This window comes from Agelaius phoeniceus, chromosome 3, assembly GCF_051311805.1.
Source record: "Agelaius phoeniceus isolate bAgePho1 chromosome 3, bAgePho1.hap1, whole genome shotgun sequence".
Lineage (NCBI taxonomy): Eukaryota > Metazoa > Chordata > Aves > Passeriformes > Icteridae > Agelaius > Agelaius phoeniceus.
Window position 1 is genome coordinate 72,161,639 of NC_135267.1, and position 19,594 is coordinate 72,181,232.

The 19,594-nt window shown below is 42.7% G+C and overlaps 1 protein-coding gene across 2 annotated transcripts in view; it reads left to right on the top strand.

The window, feature by feature from the left end:
• The first annotated feature begins 4,558 nt into the window (after positions 1 to 4,558).
• Positions 4,559 to 19,594, top strand: part of PCNX2 (pecanex 2) — a 153,137-nt gene continuing 138,101 nt past the window's right edge. Inside the window, exons 1-5 of one of the 2 annotated variants that reach the window (XM_077175595.1) lie at positions 4,559 to 4,815; positions 10,849 to 11,054; positions 13,441 to 13,555; positions 15,839 to 15,875; positions 16,728 to 18,017. In XM_077175595.1, coding sequence (XP_077031710.1) covers positions 4,663 to 4,815; positions 10,849 to 11,054; positions 13,441 to 13,555; positions 15,839 to 15,875; positions 16,728 to 18,017 — 1,801 coding nt within the window. In that variant the 5' untranslated portion in view covers positions 4,559 to 4,662. Of the gene's footprint in view, positions 4,816 to 10,848; positions 11,055 to 13,440; positions 13,556 to 14,263; positions 14,293 to 15,838; positions 15,876 to 16,727; positions 18,018 to 19,594 lie in introns of those variants that run through there. The other variant, XM_077175596.1, reaches the window with a different exon arrangement.

Here is a 19,594-nt window from a genome sequence, read left to right on the forward strand (position 1 = left end):
CGCGGGGCTCCAGTGGGGAGAGCGCAGGCGCGCGCGGGAAAGGCGGGGAGGGCAGCGCCGGTGCCCCGCGCCCGCCCGCCCGTGCCCGCCCATTGGCCGCCCGCAGTCACGTGGCGCGGGGCGCGGCGGGCGGAGGGGCCGGTGTGGTCCGGGGGACGGGGCTGAGGGAGTCGTGCCCCCGCTTCTGTCCCTCGGGGGCTGCAGACCGGGCTGGGGGCTTGTGCCTCCACCGCAGCTTGCTCTCTCCTTCCTTGTTCCTTTGGAGCGAACCCCAAGCGGGTTCTGAAGTAACCGAGCTTCCTCGGTTCGTGCTTGCTCCGCCACCTGCTTCCGCCGCTCGTGGGCTCTCACAGAACGGGTCAGGTTGAACCCACAGTGGGGTCACCTGTTCCAAACTCCTTTGCTCAAGCAGTTTCGTCCTAGAGCACATGGCACAGGATTGAGGCCAAGTGGTTCTTGAACATGTCCAATAAGGGTGATTCCACGACCTCTCTGGACAATCTGTTCCAATATCCAGTCAGCCTCCCGGTAAAGCATTTCTTCCTCATATCCAGGTGGAACTTCCTGTGCATCAGTTTCTGCCTGTTGCCTCTTGTCCTATTGCTCAGCCCCACTGAGAAGAGCCTGGCTCTTGGCACCCTCCCTTTAGATACTGATAGACATGGATGAGATCCATGTCTATCTCAGTCATCTCTGCTCGAGGTCCAGCTCCCACAGCCTGTCCTTGTGAGAGATGCTCCAGGCCCGTAATTACCTTTGCTGTCCTCCTCTGGACCCACTCCAACTCTCCCCTGCTCACTACTCCCCTGTCCACGCAGGGGCTGAGAGTCCCAGCCCTGTGTGGTGTGATCACACAATCCTTTCAATTAAGAGGTTGCCTGAAAACAGCAAAATGCAGTGTATGTGCTATTTCTGAGTAAAGATTCTCCTGGTTTTAAGTGGAAAAATCGTATCACTTTCTAAACTAGAGTTGTCGTTTCCTTGGAAGTTGGAGGGAAGTGTGTGGGCTGGGGACGCCCTCCCGTCTCACCAGCGTGGTGGGAAACAGTGGTTCAAAGTGGAAGGAAATGAGTTTTCATGCCAGGAGCCAATCACTGTGCTGTGGGACCTGTGGTTATGGATGTGGCTGCTGCCAGCAGAGGCCCTGAGGAGGACAGTAAAGGCTCGGGAAAGGTGCAAAAACTGCAGTGCTGGTTTGAATAACCTGGTGTGATGAACACTCAATGTTTTGCACAAAACCTTACATTCAGAGCACTGTACATCTCTACATAAATGCAAAATTTGCAGCTGGATACCACAGAACTAAGGTTTGTACACAAAGACAGTAATTTTAAAAAATTAAAATTACAGTATTCAAAAATCATAAATTCTTGTTTACCTCACTGTATTTATAGTTATACACAATGCAAAAATACAATTATGCTAAAGTGACTTACTGAACCACATTAACCAAAAAGAAAGAATGCAGAACCAGCATGTCTATCAAGTCTTCTCCCATTTCCTTTAATATAACATTGCCTTGCAGCTATTCAGAGAGGTAATTACAAGCCTTTCCCTTATCTGCATATTTGCCTTATTATAGAAGCCATAAAGTATGTTGTAATACAAGCGTTCTGCCACACAAATTCCACCTTGTACTTTGTTATCTAAAAGAATCTGCAGGAACTAATTAAGTGTGGAATGTTTTGGGTCAGACAAGGTATTGGTTGCAGTACAGTGAAATGTTTAAATATTTATCTAGAGCTATTATTCCAAAATTTGCTTTCTGGAGTGCCACTATCCACTAGCAATCACTGCACTCAGGTTAGACTTTGTTCAGTGTTTCTTCCGCACCCAGTGCTCCAGGATCTTGCTGTATAGTTGCTGTTCCTAGGAGTTCAAATAATGGAAATGTTGTGACCCAAAACAGTGTGAAGTGCCCTTAACTTTCCTGACGGCACCACCTAGTGGAGTTAGCGGTTCAAAGAGCGGCGTACAGATGGCTCAGACCCTCTCTGGCATGTCTGTTGAGAAAAGAGGTCCCTTTTTTCATCTCTGGCACTCCTGCAACTGTGTAGCTGCAATACTGTGCATCTACGTTGTGTCCAGAACACATATCCTGAAACCTGGAAATTACAGGAACCCTTCATAACTGCAAGTATCCTTACACCAAAAAAAAACCCCAAAACTTGGTGTCAGCATTATCCAAAGATGAGGCAGAGTTGAAAGATTTGAGTGATATGTGGACAAGGTCATGGTTTAATGCCAGTGAGCAGCCAAGCCCGACGCAGGCACTCACTCACTCCCCCACCAGCGAGATCGAGGAGAGAATTAGAAGAGTAAAAATGAGAAAACTTGTGGGTTGAGATAAGACAGTTTTATAGTGAAAAGAAAGCCACACTCACAAGCAAAACAAAACAAGGAATTAATTCACCACTTTCTATGGGCAGGCAGGTGTTCAGCCACCTCCAGGAGATCAGGGCCCCATCACATGTAATAGTTACTTGGGAAGACAAGTAACAAAGACACTATCACTCCAAATGTCCCCCTCTTCCCCCTTCTTCCCCCCACTTTATATACTGAGCCCAATGGTCTAGAATATCCCTTTGGGCAGTTTCAGTCACCTGTCCTGTCCTGTTTATGCTCCCTCCCAGTTTTTCTTTTTTGTGCCACCTCACTGGCAGGACACGAGACACAAAAAGATTTAAGACAAACATAGCAACAACCAAAATATCACCCTGTTACTAACAGTATTCTCAGATGGAATGCAAAACACGGCACTGTACCAGCTACCGAGAAGAAAACTGACTCTATCCCAGCCAAAACCAGGACAAGTCAACCTAATATCAATTGCAGTCTGCATTATCTAGGCCTTCCACATCTTTACCTACAAGAGTTAGAGGTCTCAAAAAACAGAAGAGAGGAGGTTTTGAAGAAGCTTTCTATTTGCACCCTACTTTACCCACCTTTCTATTATGGAGCTGTGCATGTAAACAAAATTATTTGCTAGTCTACCTGTGGGAAAATGATTTCAGTAGTTTCTGAAACTTAACATTTTTAGTTATCATACATCAAAAACATTATTCATAGCTGCATATTGCACTTGATTCAATCATTACAAATGGTTTAATAAACTTTGTCATCTTTGAAAAGAACCTGCAAAGGATAAAGAAAAGTTCACTCAACAAGGCAGAAGTTTGGGCAAGATATGTTTACAGGAGTAGCACATGAGGCATGGTCAGGACTGTGCCTCCTTCATACAGCTCAGGAAACATCCCAAGGTCACACTGAAGAAGTACTCAAACCCCAAGGCTGTAGATCCTTAGGCATTTAATGGTGGCAGTGCTGCTGAGGGAGACGATTCCATTTGTCCCCTGCTCCCAACCACGTGTTCACAGTGCTGTATCATCCCTCCCATCAGGCCAAAACTAGCATGGCCACATCACCTGAGACATCAGGAAGAAAGCTGAGGTATGTGGTTCATGAGCTCACAATTACTATAATAGCACCTGTGGTTTCTTACCTTTGTCAAAAAAAAATCCACACAAAGCACAGCAGAATGGCATGTTTGGTCTGTGAAACTGTAGCCACAGTCAGGAACAATTGAAATAGGGTAGATTTGGTGATGTGCAAGATGATAGATGTATCCATTACATATATGCATCCTTCACAAAATTGACTGTAATAAAGGTCCTTACATATGGAACAGTCCCTAGAAGGGGTCGGCGAGACACTTAAAATTGAATTTCACCGCTGTTTCCTGATGGTCGGGGATGGGAGGTGGCAAACATCGTGTGTGGTCAGTCCTGGTGTTCACAACCCACCTTTCACCCCTTCCTTTGGGGGCGTCCCATAAGAATATACCTGATATCTTTATGCCTCGTTCTTCACCGACTTTAGTCTCCCCTGCCCAAGGCTTCCACTCAGCTCCATCGCCTCTTCAGCCCCCTTCTCCCCCACTTCGCCTGAGCTTCCTCCAACCCGCCCCTACCTCCTCACTCCCCTAGTATGAGGTCAACTGCATTAAACGCTTCAACGAAGGCAGATGGAGTTTTTCCCTAAATCCATTCTTGAAAGAATCCGAATGTTTCTTTTTGAGGAATTTCCCCCCATCCCACCCAAAACACATATCAAGTCTACGCAGAACGGGTGACACCGAAGTTGGGCAGAGCTCGCAGATCGGAAACTCGTGATGTATCGGGCAGGATCACTGAGAACCCGGCGCTGGGGGAGTGGCCGGCGAGGCGCGCAGCCCAGCTGGCGGCCGCCGGAGCAGCCCCCGTGCCGCGCTTTTTCTGCACCTGCGAGCGCACCTCGCGGTGCCCGGGGCGGGACGCGGCCGTGACGGACACCCCCGCGCCAGAACCGCCCCCCCTCCGCCGCCGCTCGGCCCGGCCCCGCTCCGCCCCGCGGCCTCCGAGCGCTGCCGCCGCTCCCGGCAGCCGGGCGCGGACCCCGGTGTGGCGGCGGCCCCGGCCCCGCGGCGGGGCAGAGCGGGCGCGGTGCCCGGCGGGGGGCGGCCCGTGACGGCGCCCTCCCGGCGGCGGCGGCGGCGGCGGCCGGGGTGGGGCGGGCGGGATGCTCGGCGTCGCGGGGCACCATGGGAGAATCCGCGGGCGCCCGGCATGGCGGCGGCGGCGGCGGGCGGCTGAGGGGCGGCGGTGGCGGCGGCGGGGGGCGGCCATGGTGTCGCCGGCGGCGCGGCTGGTGGGGCAGGGCGTGTGGGCGGCGCTGACCGGGGGCTGGTACCACGACCCGGAGCAGGGCGCCTTCACCAACAGCTGCCACCTCTATCTGTGGCTGTTCCTGCTGACGCTGCCCATGGCCCTGCACCTGGTGAGAGGGGCTGGCTCGGGGCGGCGGGCGGGCGGCACCGGGCCGGGGCGGGAGCCGCGGGCCCCGGCCCACAGGCGGCAGCGGCGGCGAGGGCGTGTGCGCTCAGCCGGCTGTAAACTGCCCTCGGGGGGCTTAAATGTTGGGCATTCTGGGCTTTACCTGGGGGTTTTGTGTCTAAAGGTTAACGGGGTGAGTCCGCCGGCTGCGCTAGGCAGGGGCCGGATCCTTAGCCCTGCCGAAGGAGTTGGGTAGGGGTGCAGCGCTGGCCTCTGCAAATACTGAATGACCGTGAGGACGTTTGTTCAAAAATCTCTTGGGGAGACAGGTGTTTTGGTTTTGTTTTTTTAAAGTTTGATCCAGTCTTACCCGCTGAGAAGGGTAAATAAATGGAAAAATCCAGATACCATGTAATTAATACGCCTTGCTGAATGTCACTGGTGAATCACATGGCTTTTTGTGACATGCAGCTCCCTTTGTGCTGAAATTTAAACTTTGCAAGTGAATAATGACTAGAGTTTGTTTGCTGGACTTTAAGATTTATTTTCCTGAAAAGCTTGAAACTTTTGCTCTTGTTTTTGTGTGCTTTCCTACTGTGTGAGAAAAGCTTAAAGTTTGCTGGATCATCGAATCTATTTTGGTGTGTCCTTCAGTGATTATAGGGTAATATTGCTTCCGTTAGAAGCAGTTTCCATCCATTTGGTTCCTGGAGTGACTCAACTAAATTCTCAACTTCTAAATAGGTTTCTTCACCCTACGTGGTCAGATATGGGCCTGATTATCAAAAGCAAAGAGCATTTATGACTCCCCCTGCAATCCCAGAGGAAAGCAAATCTTGTATTTTTAAGCGTGAATTGGTGTTGGATTTTGTGGCATGGATTGCAGTGAATTCCTGTAAGAATGGCTCATGGAGTTAATGAACCAGAATAACAATGTGCTTTCTTCTGATTGATTGCATATTTTCTATGCAAACTAGCAAGTTGTAGGATTGTCTTGCATTGTAGGATTTGCTGTCAAAGTCATAAATATGATTTCAAAGGAAAAAGAATTGAAGGCTAACTTTTTTTAGTTGAAAGAAGTATGTATCTGGAAAGATTCCTTGTGGGAAAGTTCTGAAGTGAAGAAGGTGTGGGGGTTGCACAAAAGAACACTGGACTCTAGGTCAGAGCTAAGCTAGAAGTCATCTTTTAAAGGGGAGAAATGTAACTTATCTAGTGAAATCTCTTGGGCATCATCTTTGCTTACCTAGATGGACTTGCTTTTTCTGCAGACTGACTGACTTTCTGATGAATCATCTGGTTAAATGCAGGAATTGTGTTCTTGAGCTAATATATTGCTATGGGAATTCTTTGTCCTTGATAAGAGTAAAGTGTTTATTATGATGGCTGCCTGACAGTAATTATGTTCTTACACATTTTCTTGTTTTCAAGTGGATTGTTTCTAAGGCTTTGTAAACTTTATGCAAGACATCTATTCTTGCCACTTAGAAACTTGAACCTGCTTTTTAGAGAAAGGTTTTTTCTGGTTTATAAGAAATTTTGTTTACAAGATTCAGTAATGTTTGGGGTGATATTTATGTTACATACTTGACACCAATATTTTGGATTCAGCTAAAGCAGTCAGTGATGTTTCTTGGAATGGCAAAATGAAAACAGATCAGAGTACTACTTTTGAAATTTTTCCTTTGCTTGGGATAGTCTTTTGTTGAAGTCAGGAAGTCTCTCTGAAACAGTGTGATTTGAATCAAATGGCAAAACTCATCCATCTGTTTTTAGTTTTTTCACAGTGGCTCGGCAGAGGCATGCTGATGGTAGCATTGAGAAGCTTAAAGTATCAAGTTGTTTCTGTTGTGTGGATTGAGAATTTCTTTCTCTAGCTTATTCAGCATAGCTTACTTCAGTACTAAGGATTCCTTTATTAGCTTTTCCTGCCCCTGAAAATGCAGCTCTGTGTTTCCATGTTACTTTATTTTTTTTATAATTTAAACATTAAACATGTACATTGGATATTTCAAGCATCATTGCTGTTCAAATCAACTTTCAAAATTATAATGAGATCTCTTCTGTGCCATATCAACTTTCATAATATATTAAGAATTAAAGTTCTCTTATTTCACCAAACAGTTGAGGATCCCTAGGTGTTTTGCACATGAAAATAGTGATAACTCTTTAGTATTCAGCCCCTGGGCTGAATTCAGCCCCAGTGAAACACCAGTGACCCAGAGATGCAACTTTGGGAAATACTGTGCTATAGCTTATTTTACAAGCTACAAGAGAACGTGTGTTGTGTTTGGGTGACTCCCCAGAACAACCTACTCAATGTTTCTCCTGCCTTTTGTTGGACAGGCAACCCTTGAACTTACAGGGTTGTTGCTTCTCATGCACTAGATCTTCAAATCATGCTGTGGTAGGAGAAGTACAACATGGCAGTATAAGGGTGTGGGCACATAAATTACTCAGAGGTAAACTGTGATAAAACTAGCAGTGTGTCAGCTGCTTCCAGTCCCACTTGGCTGCCTTTTACCCCACTCTATCTCTCTAAAAGTTAAGGATACAAATATCTCCACAGCAGAGAGATAGGCTACCCTGTTACGTACTGTATTTATTGTGTGGGAGGACACACTTAGAACTCAATGTACACCCCTGGAATTTTATTTGCTACCTGCTTTCCCATATTTTATTTTATGTGATGGACATCTCTTAGTATTGATTCACTTTAATTAACAGATAAACATGGATCTTTGGGCCCAGTGTCATATCTCCCATGCATGTCTCTGATGGTAGTGGCTGACTGAACATTTGTTTGGTAGTGGTCCCTCATTTGTGTTCTGTAGCACACAGAGACAGTGAGGCCCAGGTGCAGCACTGCCTTGCTCTAGATGCCTCAGGAGCTCAAGCAGTGGCTGGGTCTAAGCACCCTTTATCATTCAATTGACAAGGTGTGGTATTTTGTTCAAAGGTTACACACCTTCATGTGCATATCTCAGTCACCTCCACCTTTGTGCTAGTCAAATAATGCCAGTAGACACACGAAGGAGAATGTGGCTGTTCTTCTGAGAGCAATCTCTGGGCAGGCAGAAGCCCCAAGCAAAGGTGCTCCTTAGGTGGTGATGTCAACCCTGTTGCATTTGCAGCAGTAAGTTGGGCCACATTTGGGGCACACCAGCCCACATTTCTGGCTGTGACCCCACGCTATGCTGGTGCAGGGTACAACAACAGAAGCTACTGGAGAACAAAAAGTACATTATGGTAGAGTTTTTAATGAGATGAAAGAATGAAGAAAACTAGGGCTACAGCTTCCATAGAAACCTGTGGGAAGTCATGAAGCCCGCTTTCTAATGAATTTGTATTTGTGGATTTTTTTCATAGCTTCTAATAAGATGTCAACTCAATTGAAGCTTTCCCTGTCACTAGGGTGGCATCAAAAGGTCAGAGAACTGTGTGGGCTCCTCTCATTAATGGAGGAGGTGTGCTGCTGTGACCTTGCCCAGTGGGGTGTATTCTCTTAAAGTTTGCTGAATAACTTTTTAATTCTTTGGCTACCTTTCAACTGAGGGGATGGAGGGAGATGATGAATACAGAGACACACAGTGTGATTATAAAACCTCATTTTCATAGAAAACCAGGCTAATTATAACTATAGTGCATCAAAAGTGACTCTATCATCTAATTCCTCAGTGGTCTGTAACTTAGTTCCTCCTTAGCATGGATTTGATAGTTTTCACCTGTCTGTCCCTGGGAACACCAACTGCAGTCATATGACACTGGTTCCTTATGCAAGAGGCCTGATTCAGAGAATGGAGGGCTTTCCATTATCATCTTTCTCCTAAATCCTCATGTGGACAGAGAGCAACCTGCTGGCTTGTATATGCAGCCTGCCCCAAGATTCAGAGTATTAAAGATGCACAAGATGCCTTTGGTGTCTTGGTGTGGTGAGCACACTAAAACACAGCGTGTCTCGGACAGATGGGCACAGGGGCCACGGGCTGGCTCAGGGCACAGCTCTGGTAGGTCTGGTCACAAGGCAGAGATGAGCACATGCTGCACTCAGCATTTGCTAAAACTGGCCCTGTTTTCCACTCAAAAATCTAGGAGCTTCCTTTGAGTCTCTCTTGTGGCGTGCTCTCTGCACGCACAGGCTGTGCTACTGGAAATCTATTTTTGTTGTGTCCTCTTGGCATTATTCATATTATATTTATTAAGCTTTATGAATGTCACCTATAAAGCACTTCTTTTCTTAGTGGGCCATTCTGAGTTGTTATTTAATAATGAGTGGTTGATCTGTGCCTTTTAGTGTATAGTTGAAGAGATTCCTTGGAAGGTGAACAAATCTCTCCTAAACAGTCATTACAGATAATTGGCTGCTGCTCTTTGTGAAACCAAACAATTTCGTACTCGTTTTGTAAAAACATTAGTCATAAACCACAAATTCTTTAACCTCAAGTTCTTCAATCTCATCTCCTAAGCCTTATACCCTGAGAACATGACCTTGCAAATGGATCCTCTCCTGGCCTGAGTTTTAAATAACTGAAGGGTGTGCTGGGAGTTGGTATTTACACAGTACCATGAAGTACTCTTACCAGACTTAAGCCTCAACTTGTAGAAAGTCATGTCTGTCTATTAGGGATCATTGGTAGTACGTATGTCCTAAATAGCTCCTCCACTATTGTGCAACAGATTCTTTGTATCTGAATCAGAATAGTCATTAAAAAGGATTCGCCTGAAAATTTTCATGTGTGCATCTTGATGGTATGAAGTCCCAGCGAGCCAAAAGCAGCATCAGAATTGCATCCCACTTGCTTGTCACAACACAGAAATGATTCAACATATTAATTTCAACATCAAGATAAATGTGGTGACTTGTTCTAAAGATGAAATAAGCGTGCCTTCCCTTCCCTTTATCTGTGTGGTCGGTGTGATTTATTTATGAATTTGAAAAAATGATTGATTTAGTATCAAAGTAAAGACTATTCTTAAAAATTACCTTCAGCAGGCTTTTAGCAAGTCCTGAGTATTGAAAACCTGTTTTGTTTTTGTGTGTTGCTTGGGGTTTTTTGTTGTTGTTCTTGTGTGAGAATGTAGTAAATCTCTGTTTAAATAAAACCCCTGAAACTTTAAGAGAGATTAAATTCACTGTGAGACTGCAACTGTGTAATAACAATACATAAACATGTTCCATGACTATAATGGTAAAGGCTTTGGTACTTCAATTATAACTGCAACTGTCCATTGCTATGATTTGCCCTTTACTGTAAGGAAGTATTTGTGTATAAATAAATTGTTAGTCTGTCATGTCTGTGAAAGAACTTTGCAGACTTTATAGTTGAACTGTAATTAATTTTAATGACGAAGAGCTGCGGTGCTCATCACAGATCATCAAACAGATCACAGACAGCTGCAAATTAACTATTATGTACTTTAGAAAAAGAATTCAAAGAAGTTGTGTCATAGTTTAACCCTAGCTGGCAACTAAGCACCACATAGCCAATCCCTCACTCCTTGAACATCAGCCGGGACAGGATGCCTCTCTAACTGTGTTTTTATTCATTTGTTTTGACTAGTCCTGACTAATTATTTAAAATTCCTCAGTGGTTAAGGTATTTGGGAACATGTTGTGAGGCATTAGAAAACGGACATCAAACGACAGTGTTCTGCTATTGAGTCATAACTGACATATAGAGTAAGATGACAGAATTTTTCTAAAGGTTTTGTGTTTGTACATAACTAATGTTTCATTTTGTGTCTGTATTTTTATGAATTCATAGTTTAGGAAAGGCTGCAGCTGCATTAACATGGGATTGCAGTATTTTTAAAAGCTTTATAGTGTTTGTCAATTGTGAGATTTTGCCGATTTTGATAACAAATATTATCCACAGCTAATAAAAAGAATAGATCTTGTGAAATGGTTTGAAACTTGAAGAAACCCTTAAACCTTTTCTGGGAGCAGAACTCAATACATATATTGTATTTAAAAGTTTTAACAGTATTTTCTCAAAGGAAACTGTTATCATTGTGTCCTCATTATTTCTTTCTGTAGGCTTTTCCAGCAAATGCAGTGACAGTTTTTGTGTACTGCAGCTCGGTGACAGTTTTCTTCACGGTAATAAAGGTGATCAGCTACCGTTTACACCTTATGTTTGATAAAGGCGAAGTTATTCAACAAAAGCTCTCAAGAAAAAATGGAAGGCAATGTAAAGATACAGAGGTTCAAAAAGGAGAAGCAGTTGAGTCCTCAAATTGTAGGTAAGGTTTTCCTTGCATCGTTGGCACATTATGTAAAATGGGTGAGTTTGCACCATGGTCCTGCACAGCAGAAATGTCTGTTGAAAGCAAGAATACTCCTTACAGGTGTATAAAGAATGACACTTTCAAAAACTTGCTTAGTGCTTTTCAGCTAGGTAGCTGAAATGTTCTTGTGGTGCAGCAGGCAGAGCTGCACCTGATTCAGAGGTTGGGCAGCAGCTGGGCACGTGAAGGTGGTAGAGGAGATATGTACTGGATGTGCTAACAGATCCTGAAGAAAACCTGGCAGAAGTTTTCTGGGGAAGCCTTAAAATGCTTGCTCCTACCTGCTGGGAAGTGGCAGGCACCTGTTGGTAAAGAAAATGCTTTAATATCATGGCTTTGGAAGACAAGACGACCTCATGTTGCCTTTGTGTGCTTTTAGTAAGTTCCCTCTCAGATCACACCTAGATGCATAAGTTGCTTTTCTCCCTTCTGTTTTATTGTGATAATTATGATGCTTCTGTGGTCATGAGGAAAGTTAATACTGCTTTTATTTCTCAGGGGCATTTGGTAGGCAGTTCAGTTGTAGCTTCTCTACTGAGAAGCCAGGTACTATTAGTCTTTGCATAGAATTAATAGGGCTGCTTCTAGGCTGTGCTGGTATTGAAAGTAAAAACAGTAGTGAGATGAAGACTAGTACTGACATTTTCCAGATTTGTGTATTGGTAGAATGTTCTGCTATGCACTCTTTGGAATAAATAAATAAACCCTTCCTGATGGTTTTTCAAGCTTGAGTCATACAAACAAATGAAGCTGGCAAGTGGCTTTCAGTGATAGCAAGTGTTATGACAGATGTGAAAAATGCTAAAATAAAGTACATTTAAAAGAGACAGAAGCATAGAAATGTCCAAAGCAAGCTTAAATTGAGTAGCTTTGTTAAAACTACCAGTCAGGCTTCAACAGAGAGCAGTGTATAAAAGAGCTTAGGGTAGTTTTTGGATGCATTTGCAGTTGCTACTGCTAGCTCTGCGCCAGCTAAGTAGTATCAAGATAGTTTGTGTTCCTCTGTGCTTCTGCTCTTCTGTGTCTTTAGACATGCATGTCTGTGCTACACTCCTGGCAGTGATGTTTCTGGGACAGTCAAGGTCTGCCTGCATTGAGACTCTTCTAAGAAATGCCTCTGTGTGTCACTACCCATACAACATTTTTATTTTAGATGGGGTTATGCCTTTCAGGCTGTTTTGGCTGAGAAGTAAAGGTAGAATAACTTAAAAGTTGCATGCTAAATCATGTGACTGTTTCTGCCAGGTTGATTTGTGTATGCACAACAATCCATTAATTAGTACTTGCTCAGAAAATAAAGATCTTAATATTATTTTGACTGGATGGATGACAGAATTTTTTAAACAGACCTTCATAGTTGGCAGGTTGGCTGAGCAGTTTTTGAAGCCAGTTAACTAAAAAAAAATATTGCGGAAAGAGACCACCCAGATAAATAATGTTATTGCTTATATACAACTTTGGAATTTTAAAAATAAATGATAGAAAAGTCCAACCTCATGCTTTTCAACATTTCACTGTGGTGTTTTTCTGCCTTTTTTTTTTTTTGGTGTTTTTTTGTTAAACTGAATTTCTGTTTGTTATACCTGAGAAAGAGAATATTTTTAGGTTATTGATAGTAAACTTTGTCTGAAAATACCTGCTTTTATCCATGGAAAAGCTAGTAGAACATATGTGTAAAAGGAGTTAGTGGATAGTTTAGTGTATCCACAAAGGAACTGATCTATAAATTGCCTTAGAATATGTGAAATTAGTAATGGCTGTATATTTACTTTGCCTAGACCAGAGCAAAAATTTATATTTTGGTCTAATGATTCTATTAGTGCTCTCTGTGTTGCATTTCAAGTAGGCTATGGGAGGTTTCCAGATAAACAGGCAGTTAGATAAGGCTTACATACTCCAGTACTTAAAAAGCAAAAATTGTGAAAGGAGTAGCTTTTGATTGTCATATGTCTAAGGAAAAGCCCTAGATTGCTTTTTGTGCCAATAAATCTGTTTGTGTGTCAGGCTGAATGGCATTATTTATGCATAGGGAGGTTGAAGAGATGTCATTTTATTTCTCATAGCTCCACTTCTGAAGACGCCATAATCATTTTACATTGAGGGGTTTTTATTCTTTAAGTTTTATCAAGTTGTCTTGGTGAGGAAGGAAGTGCAGAAAGGTGTTACAGTATTTTTTTACAGCCCTGTGCTTTTATCATTGGAGGGGAGAGAAGTGCTCTTACTTCATTGTGCTGTGCTACTTCTTCCCATTGTGTTCTTATTCGTGAGCTACTTCCCAGAGCTCTCTGTGATGCCCTGTGGTGATAAGTATTGCTTTATCTTTTGTGTGCTTCCCCTTCAGCAATAACTCGGGGGATCCCGCCGCCGCTGAGAGCAGCCCAAACGGCTCTACCCAGACAATTCCTGACAGTTCCAGAGTGCAGGCCCCGCACTCGCAGGACTCCCCTGGAGCCACGGTCAGTATGTGCACTCCTCCAGCAGTCCACAGCTCACCACACTTGGTTTTGTGTTGCCAGGTGCTCATTGCTTGTAACACAGGCCTGCTCCAAGCAGGAAGGGTCATTCCCTTGGAATGGATCTACTGGGTATGCCACTGCTGTCTGTCAGCCTTGTCCTAAAGGTTTGGCTTTGCAGAGCTGAAACTGTCATACATAATGCCGCACTTCTTAGGAGGGCTCTCTCTGCTCTACAGATAGCAAGTGGCCTTTGTAAATCTTGCCAAGAGCAACTAGCTTTTTGGGGCTGCTTTGAGAGGAGGGAGAGGCTAATGCAGTCAGCATTATTGTGTTGCCTCTGAAGAGATCTGCTCCTGGACCATTAATAATTTGGTTTTGTATAACTAGACTTATGCTTATAAAATGAACCAAAAACATCTCTTCAGCTTTTAAATTCCTTTAAATCTAGGGGATATCTAGAGGAGGTTAAAAGTACCTATATGTGCACTCAACACTAATGGCTGTGCTTAATAAATCAAACGTATGTGAAGTGATGAAAGTAATGTGTGTAAATGTTATTAAAGAAAAAAATAGGAAACACTCATGATAAGTTGAAGAAATTTTCAAAAAATTAAGAAACAGAATAACACTGTGTAATCTTAAGCTACTCCCCTTGCATATTGTGATAATATCTTTAATTATGTGATACCATGCTATTTTTTTCTACAGGACTCCTGCCTCAGTCAGTGCAGAGGATGGTTAGTGATTTCTGAATAAGTGGCTATTTGATACTTCATTCTGTCTTCATATTCCTCCACACCCACCCTTTATCCCTATTTACTACAAATTATTTAAATCCTGATCTGAATCAGAACTATTTCTTCATTTCCTGGAGTGTTTTTACCTTTTTGTAGCATCTGTGTGATTCAGAGACATTAATAGTTCTTTTTGCTGGGCTTTTTTTTTATGAGGTAAAATATTTTTCACCTTGTTTCTGTCCTACTCTCCAGTATTCTGGTATTTGTCCATTCTGCAAACCTATGCCTTCCTGGGATCTCATCCTAGTCTCCCACTTCCAAACATGTAGGTTGGGTCTTGTCAAACCAAGTCTCCTGTTCTTGCTGCCAGGCTACCACCATGAAATTTTAGAAAATAATAATAATTTCCTCTTAGTTTTGGTACCTGTCAGTCAGAAGAGAGCCACAGTCATTTTTTTCAATGTCTTGTTTCTAATTATGCACTTAGGCTGTTGAATTTAAACTCCTGAAGTATTCCTTATGGAGTGTTGTGTTTAGTTTTGAGCTCCCCAATTAGTTCCCATGCACACTGACCTACTGATGAGAATCCAGCAGAGACAAACAAGGTGATTGAGAAACATTATGTCTAAGGACAGGCAGATGGGCTGTTTCAGCCTTTGTAAGGCTAAACTCTTTTGTAACCATACAAGTAGAGCTTACTGCTGTCTTCAGTTTTCTAATAGTAAGTTACACAACAGGTTGAGCACGCTCTTCTCAGAGGTGCCCAGTGGCAGGATAAGAAACAGTTGCAGCCATGGAAAGCTACAGTTAGATCAAATAATTACATTTAATGTCTTTTTTTGTGGAGTTGTTTTGGTTTTTGGTAATTTGTGTGTTGTTTTTTTTTTCCTCTACCAAGTGAGTGGTCAAATACTGGAAGAGGTTTTCCAGAGAAGTTGTGAAATCTCCTTCTTTGGAGATTTTCAAAGCTCTGTTGGAGATGACCCTGAGCAACCTGCTCAAACTGTATCTCCTTCAAGTGTGTGTGTATGGCAGAGGGGATTTGGGCTAAATGACCTTCAAAGCTTTCTTGGAATCTAAATGATTCTATATTAATTTAATGTCTCTGTCCTCTAGTTTTCCATTGAGAAATACTTACCAATGCTGAGGCCAAACTTTTCATTCTAGTTCTTTGGAAACACACAGCTGGATAAATGGAACAGACGAATGCATTCTATTCCTTAATGATTAAAAAAAGTGTATCTGGATTAGGCACTGCAAAAATTTTTTTAAAGAACATTTTGCTTTTCTTTCCCCTCCCCAAACATCACACACAATTTCAGTGATGCAATTTGGAGCATGACTGTTCTATAACCATCTCCCTCACCCACCCCTTGCATTTTGTGCAAGGTACGTGTTCAAATTTCAGTGATTTTAAGCACCTTACCAATGCTGTAATTAACCTTTGATTAGATAGCTATTGATAGCTACATTGATAGATTTTTTTTCCCCAACAGAATTTAATAAATGACCATGTTAATCTTGTGTGTTTCTTTTCATTTTTTAGGACCTGCCAACACGGGAAACGATTGAAGATCTTAGAGGTATTTTAAAGGCTTTATAAGTCCCCTAGGCTGTTGATTAATCATTGCTTGGCACAAAAAATAATGGCACAGAGGACTCCATGGCAGGTTCTGTTGTGCCTCCTGTTAGGATCTGAGTTGAAGAGCTAGAACTAAATTTCAAGGGTATTTTAACAGACTAAGCTTTCTCAACCATCAGCCAAGCTGTTTGGGATGCAACCCTTTGAGGGCTGTGCAAATATCTCTCCCCATTTTGATACAGGGAGATGAAAGAGCCTTGCCCCTCATTCTTAGGAAGCTCTGAGCTCTGTAAAGCATTAAACTAGGAAGTTAACACTTGTATTGCATCCTTGAACATGTGGCTGTAAACTTCTGTTGTGATTGTCAACTTTTAGCTGTGTTGTATATTCCAGCACACCTTACTTTGCCTACACTTCCATCTCACTTGAGATGTCTTAATATTTTAAATCTTGTTTTGTTTTTGTTAAGGCTTATCCTGTGTGACCATTTAGGAATTGCAGAAAGTGATGTAGCAAACCTGCAGCATTGGCTTACTCTTTCCTTCACCTCTCCCTAAGTGGGGATAGTTCTGTAAAACATTTTGATTTTGAAACTAGCTGTTTCTTCAGCTATTTTGACTATTTGGACATGCTGCTATGCTTGTCCTGACTTGGACGGAGTCTATCTTGCTTTTGTAGTATTTCATATGTAGCTACCAAAAAAAACCCCCTTGTTGCTTTAGAACTGTTTTAATCAGCTGCATCATCTGTGCTTCCTTTGCTCTGCTCTGGATCAGGTTTTATTGGTTAAAGATCATACTTTATTAATGCTTAGTGTTCATGTGAGACCTAATGCCCAAATGTTTTTTCTTAGGTGTTATGGTACTAGAAGATCAGGCTACACCACCAGTTTCATCTACCTCACCCTGTATCAAAGCAGATATATTACCTGTTTCTACAACCTCCGGTTCAGGTGCCACCACATCAGCAATAGCAACAAAACCAGCTGCTATGGAAACATTTCCTGGTGATGGAATAAATGAAAAAGGATTGAATGGACAGCCTTGTGGCCACCATGGATCCCAAGATATTCTTGTGGACAGAGACGTAGCTAAAAACTTCTCCAATATTTCTTCATCACAAGGTGATATTTTAAGGACTGGAGTTTCTTCAGAGCCATGGGACAGTGAAAATTCAGTTATTTCAGACCATTTAAGTAATCCTAAAAGCTACAAAAGAGAGAAATTGCCAGATGGATCACCACAGACAGGTTTTACCAATAACTGCCCACAGTGCAATGCTATTGCAACCAAAGAGCACGAGCAGATGGAAAGCTCTTGCAATGCTGGTAATAGCCATGAGGACCTTGATTGCTCAGACAGTGAGACTGCTCTTGCAGTTGTGGACAATTCTCTTCCTGGAGACCAGCTGTGTGAGCCCATTAAAATTGTCATCACAATGAGTACTACACCAAACACTACCCTTAGTGACCTACCAGGCTCTGTCCACTTACAGGCCCTGGAAAGTGAGAGAACAAGCTCAGCCCTTGACTCTGGAGTAGTTAGAGCAGGCTGGTCAAGTCAGCAAACTAATGAACAGCTCAGAATCCCTGTTATCACGTTTGACCTGTCTGATGACAGTAAAGCTAAGCCTTGCTCAGAAGTTAGTGAAAGTGACAGAACTCCAGAAATGTTGAGGGCAGAGCTGTCGTCCAACCAATGCTCTGGCTATGAATCAGGTGATGCAGTAAAGGAGCTCAGCAACCCAGCAAATACACCTCTAGAAACTAACACTTGTTCAGATCCAAATCAGGAGAATGCTTTGGAAAATGTCCAGGCTGTGGATTTAAGTTCTAAGGAAGACTTGCATAACCTAGACCCGCAGTCCTGCAGAACTGCTCATGAAAAGAGGCACATGCGGGTGTTGAGTGTAGACAGTGGGACAGATGTGCTTTTAAGTAAGAATTTTGCGGAGGTATCTGACAAAGAAAAGACCTTACCAACCTCTAAATCAGATCTAGAAGCTAAAGAAGGTCAGATGCCCAACGAATCTAACTTTCTAGAATTTGTCTCCCTCTTGGAATCCATTAATACCTCAAAGATGAAGACATCTAATCAATCCACTGTCAAAATGGAGACAACAAAGGAAAATGGGCTTGTTGGAGGTATTATGCGCGGATTACAATTCTTTTGGAATAAAGATATTGTGAAGAGTTTGATTACTTAGAGCAGCTTAGCTGGATATCTGCAATAAGGCAAATTCCCAGAGGGAGACTGGTTTTGCTAATAGGGCCAGGGTAGGGCTGGACTTGGTGGGACAAAGTGATTTAGTGAAAGTGTGTGATAGTGTCAGCTGCGGTTTTGAAATATTTTTATCTTCTTGTAGAAAACTGTTTTTCTTCCTCTAGGAAACTAGTGATAAGCTTAGTAGGTATCTATTATTTATTTAGTATTCTGTACTAAAATAGTGTGCCTGGATTGTTGGAATACCAGAAGTATGCAAAAATGTGTATAGCTATAGCATTACACCCGCCCTTGCACATCTTACCAGGTGCGTGTTGAGGAGTTGTCTGTGTGCCTCTAAGTATGAAAGCTGGAATTGTCACTGGAGATGGTTCAACTTTTAGCTAACACATGTGTGCACACATACATATATTTCTAAATTTCCTGAATGGTTGTGGGTTGGGTTAAAATTTAAAAAAAAAAGGTAAGAGTTCTCAATGGGGAAGAGTTTTGATTTTCAGTTGCTTAAAGTTAAAATATTTGCATTTTAAAGATGAAAGTTTGGTGGCTGTTTTCAGTGAAAGCCCTCAGTGTTTTAATTAAAAATAGTATATTGCCATGCAAGTTTCCATTTAATCAAGAGCACATTTGTTTAAAACAAAATCAATCAGCTAATTAAAAAACCTATATGCAGTACAATTTATAGCTCTTGTATAGAAATTTCTGGTTTTAATCAGCATTGTCATTGCTGTCACTGGACTCTGTGACCCTTTTCCATTGGGAAGGACTGTTTGTAGTGCCTCTAGCAGCCCTCCAGCAAAATTAGTAGGGCCATGTAATGAGGATGTGAGATAGATACAGTGCAGTGCAGGCAGATGCAATCTCGGGGTACTTCCCCAAGTGATCAGCACAATCAGTTTAGAAGATCTGAGTCAAAATGAAATAAGGCAGCTTGTATCTTTCCTTTCTCCAAAATGTTTGGTTTACCTTAGATCCTATAACAAACTGTTTTAGGAAAGCCTAAGAGGATGCAGTCTCAATACTTAGTTTGCATGGAAGGTAGGAAACTTCATGGTACCCTAGAAGAAGAGCTTGGCCCTGCTATGTGTCTGCTCCTTCCTATTCTACCAGCTTGCTCCTGGAAGAACCTTCCATTACATGAAAAATGCCCAACTGACTTAAAAGGTCTTTAAAACTATTGTGAAATGCATGCTTCTATCTTGTTAAAAAAAATAAGTAGATTTATCTTCTCAATGTGTCATTTTCTTTTAGATTCCATTTACCTTTCACTCTTTCTCTATATCTGCCCTATCCAATGTATTACACCCCCATCTCATTCCATCTTTCACCTGCGTCCATTTTTTCTTCCACCTTTTCTAGTTCTGTCCCTTTCCTCCCTCAATCATCCCTTCTCAGTTTTGGCACTCCCCTCCTGTGCCACCTCCTTATTTCTCTTCCTCTTCTTTCCTTCTATTCTTCCTGGCAATCACACTGTTGCTGGTTTAGGCTTTTCCACTCT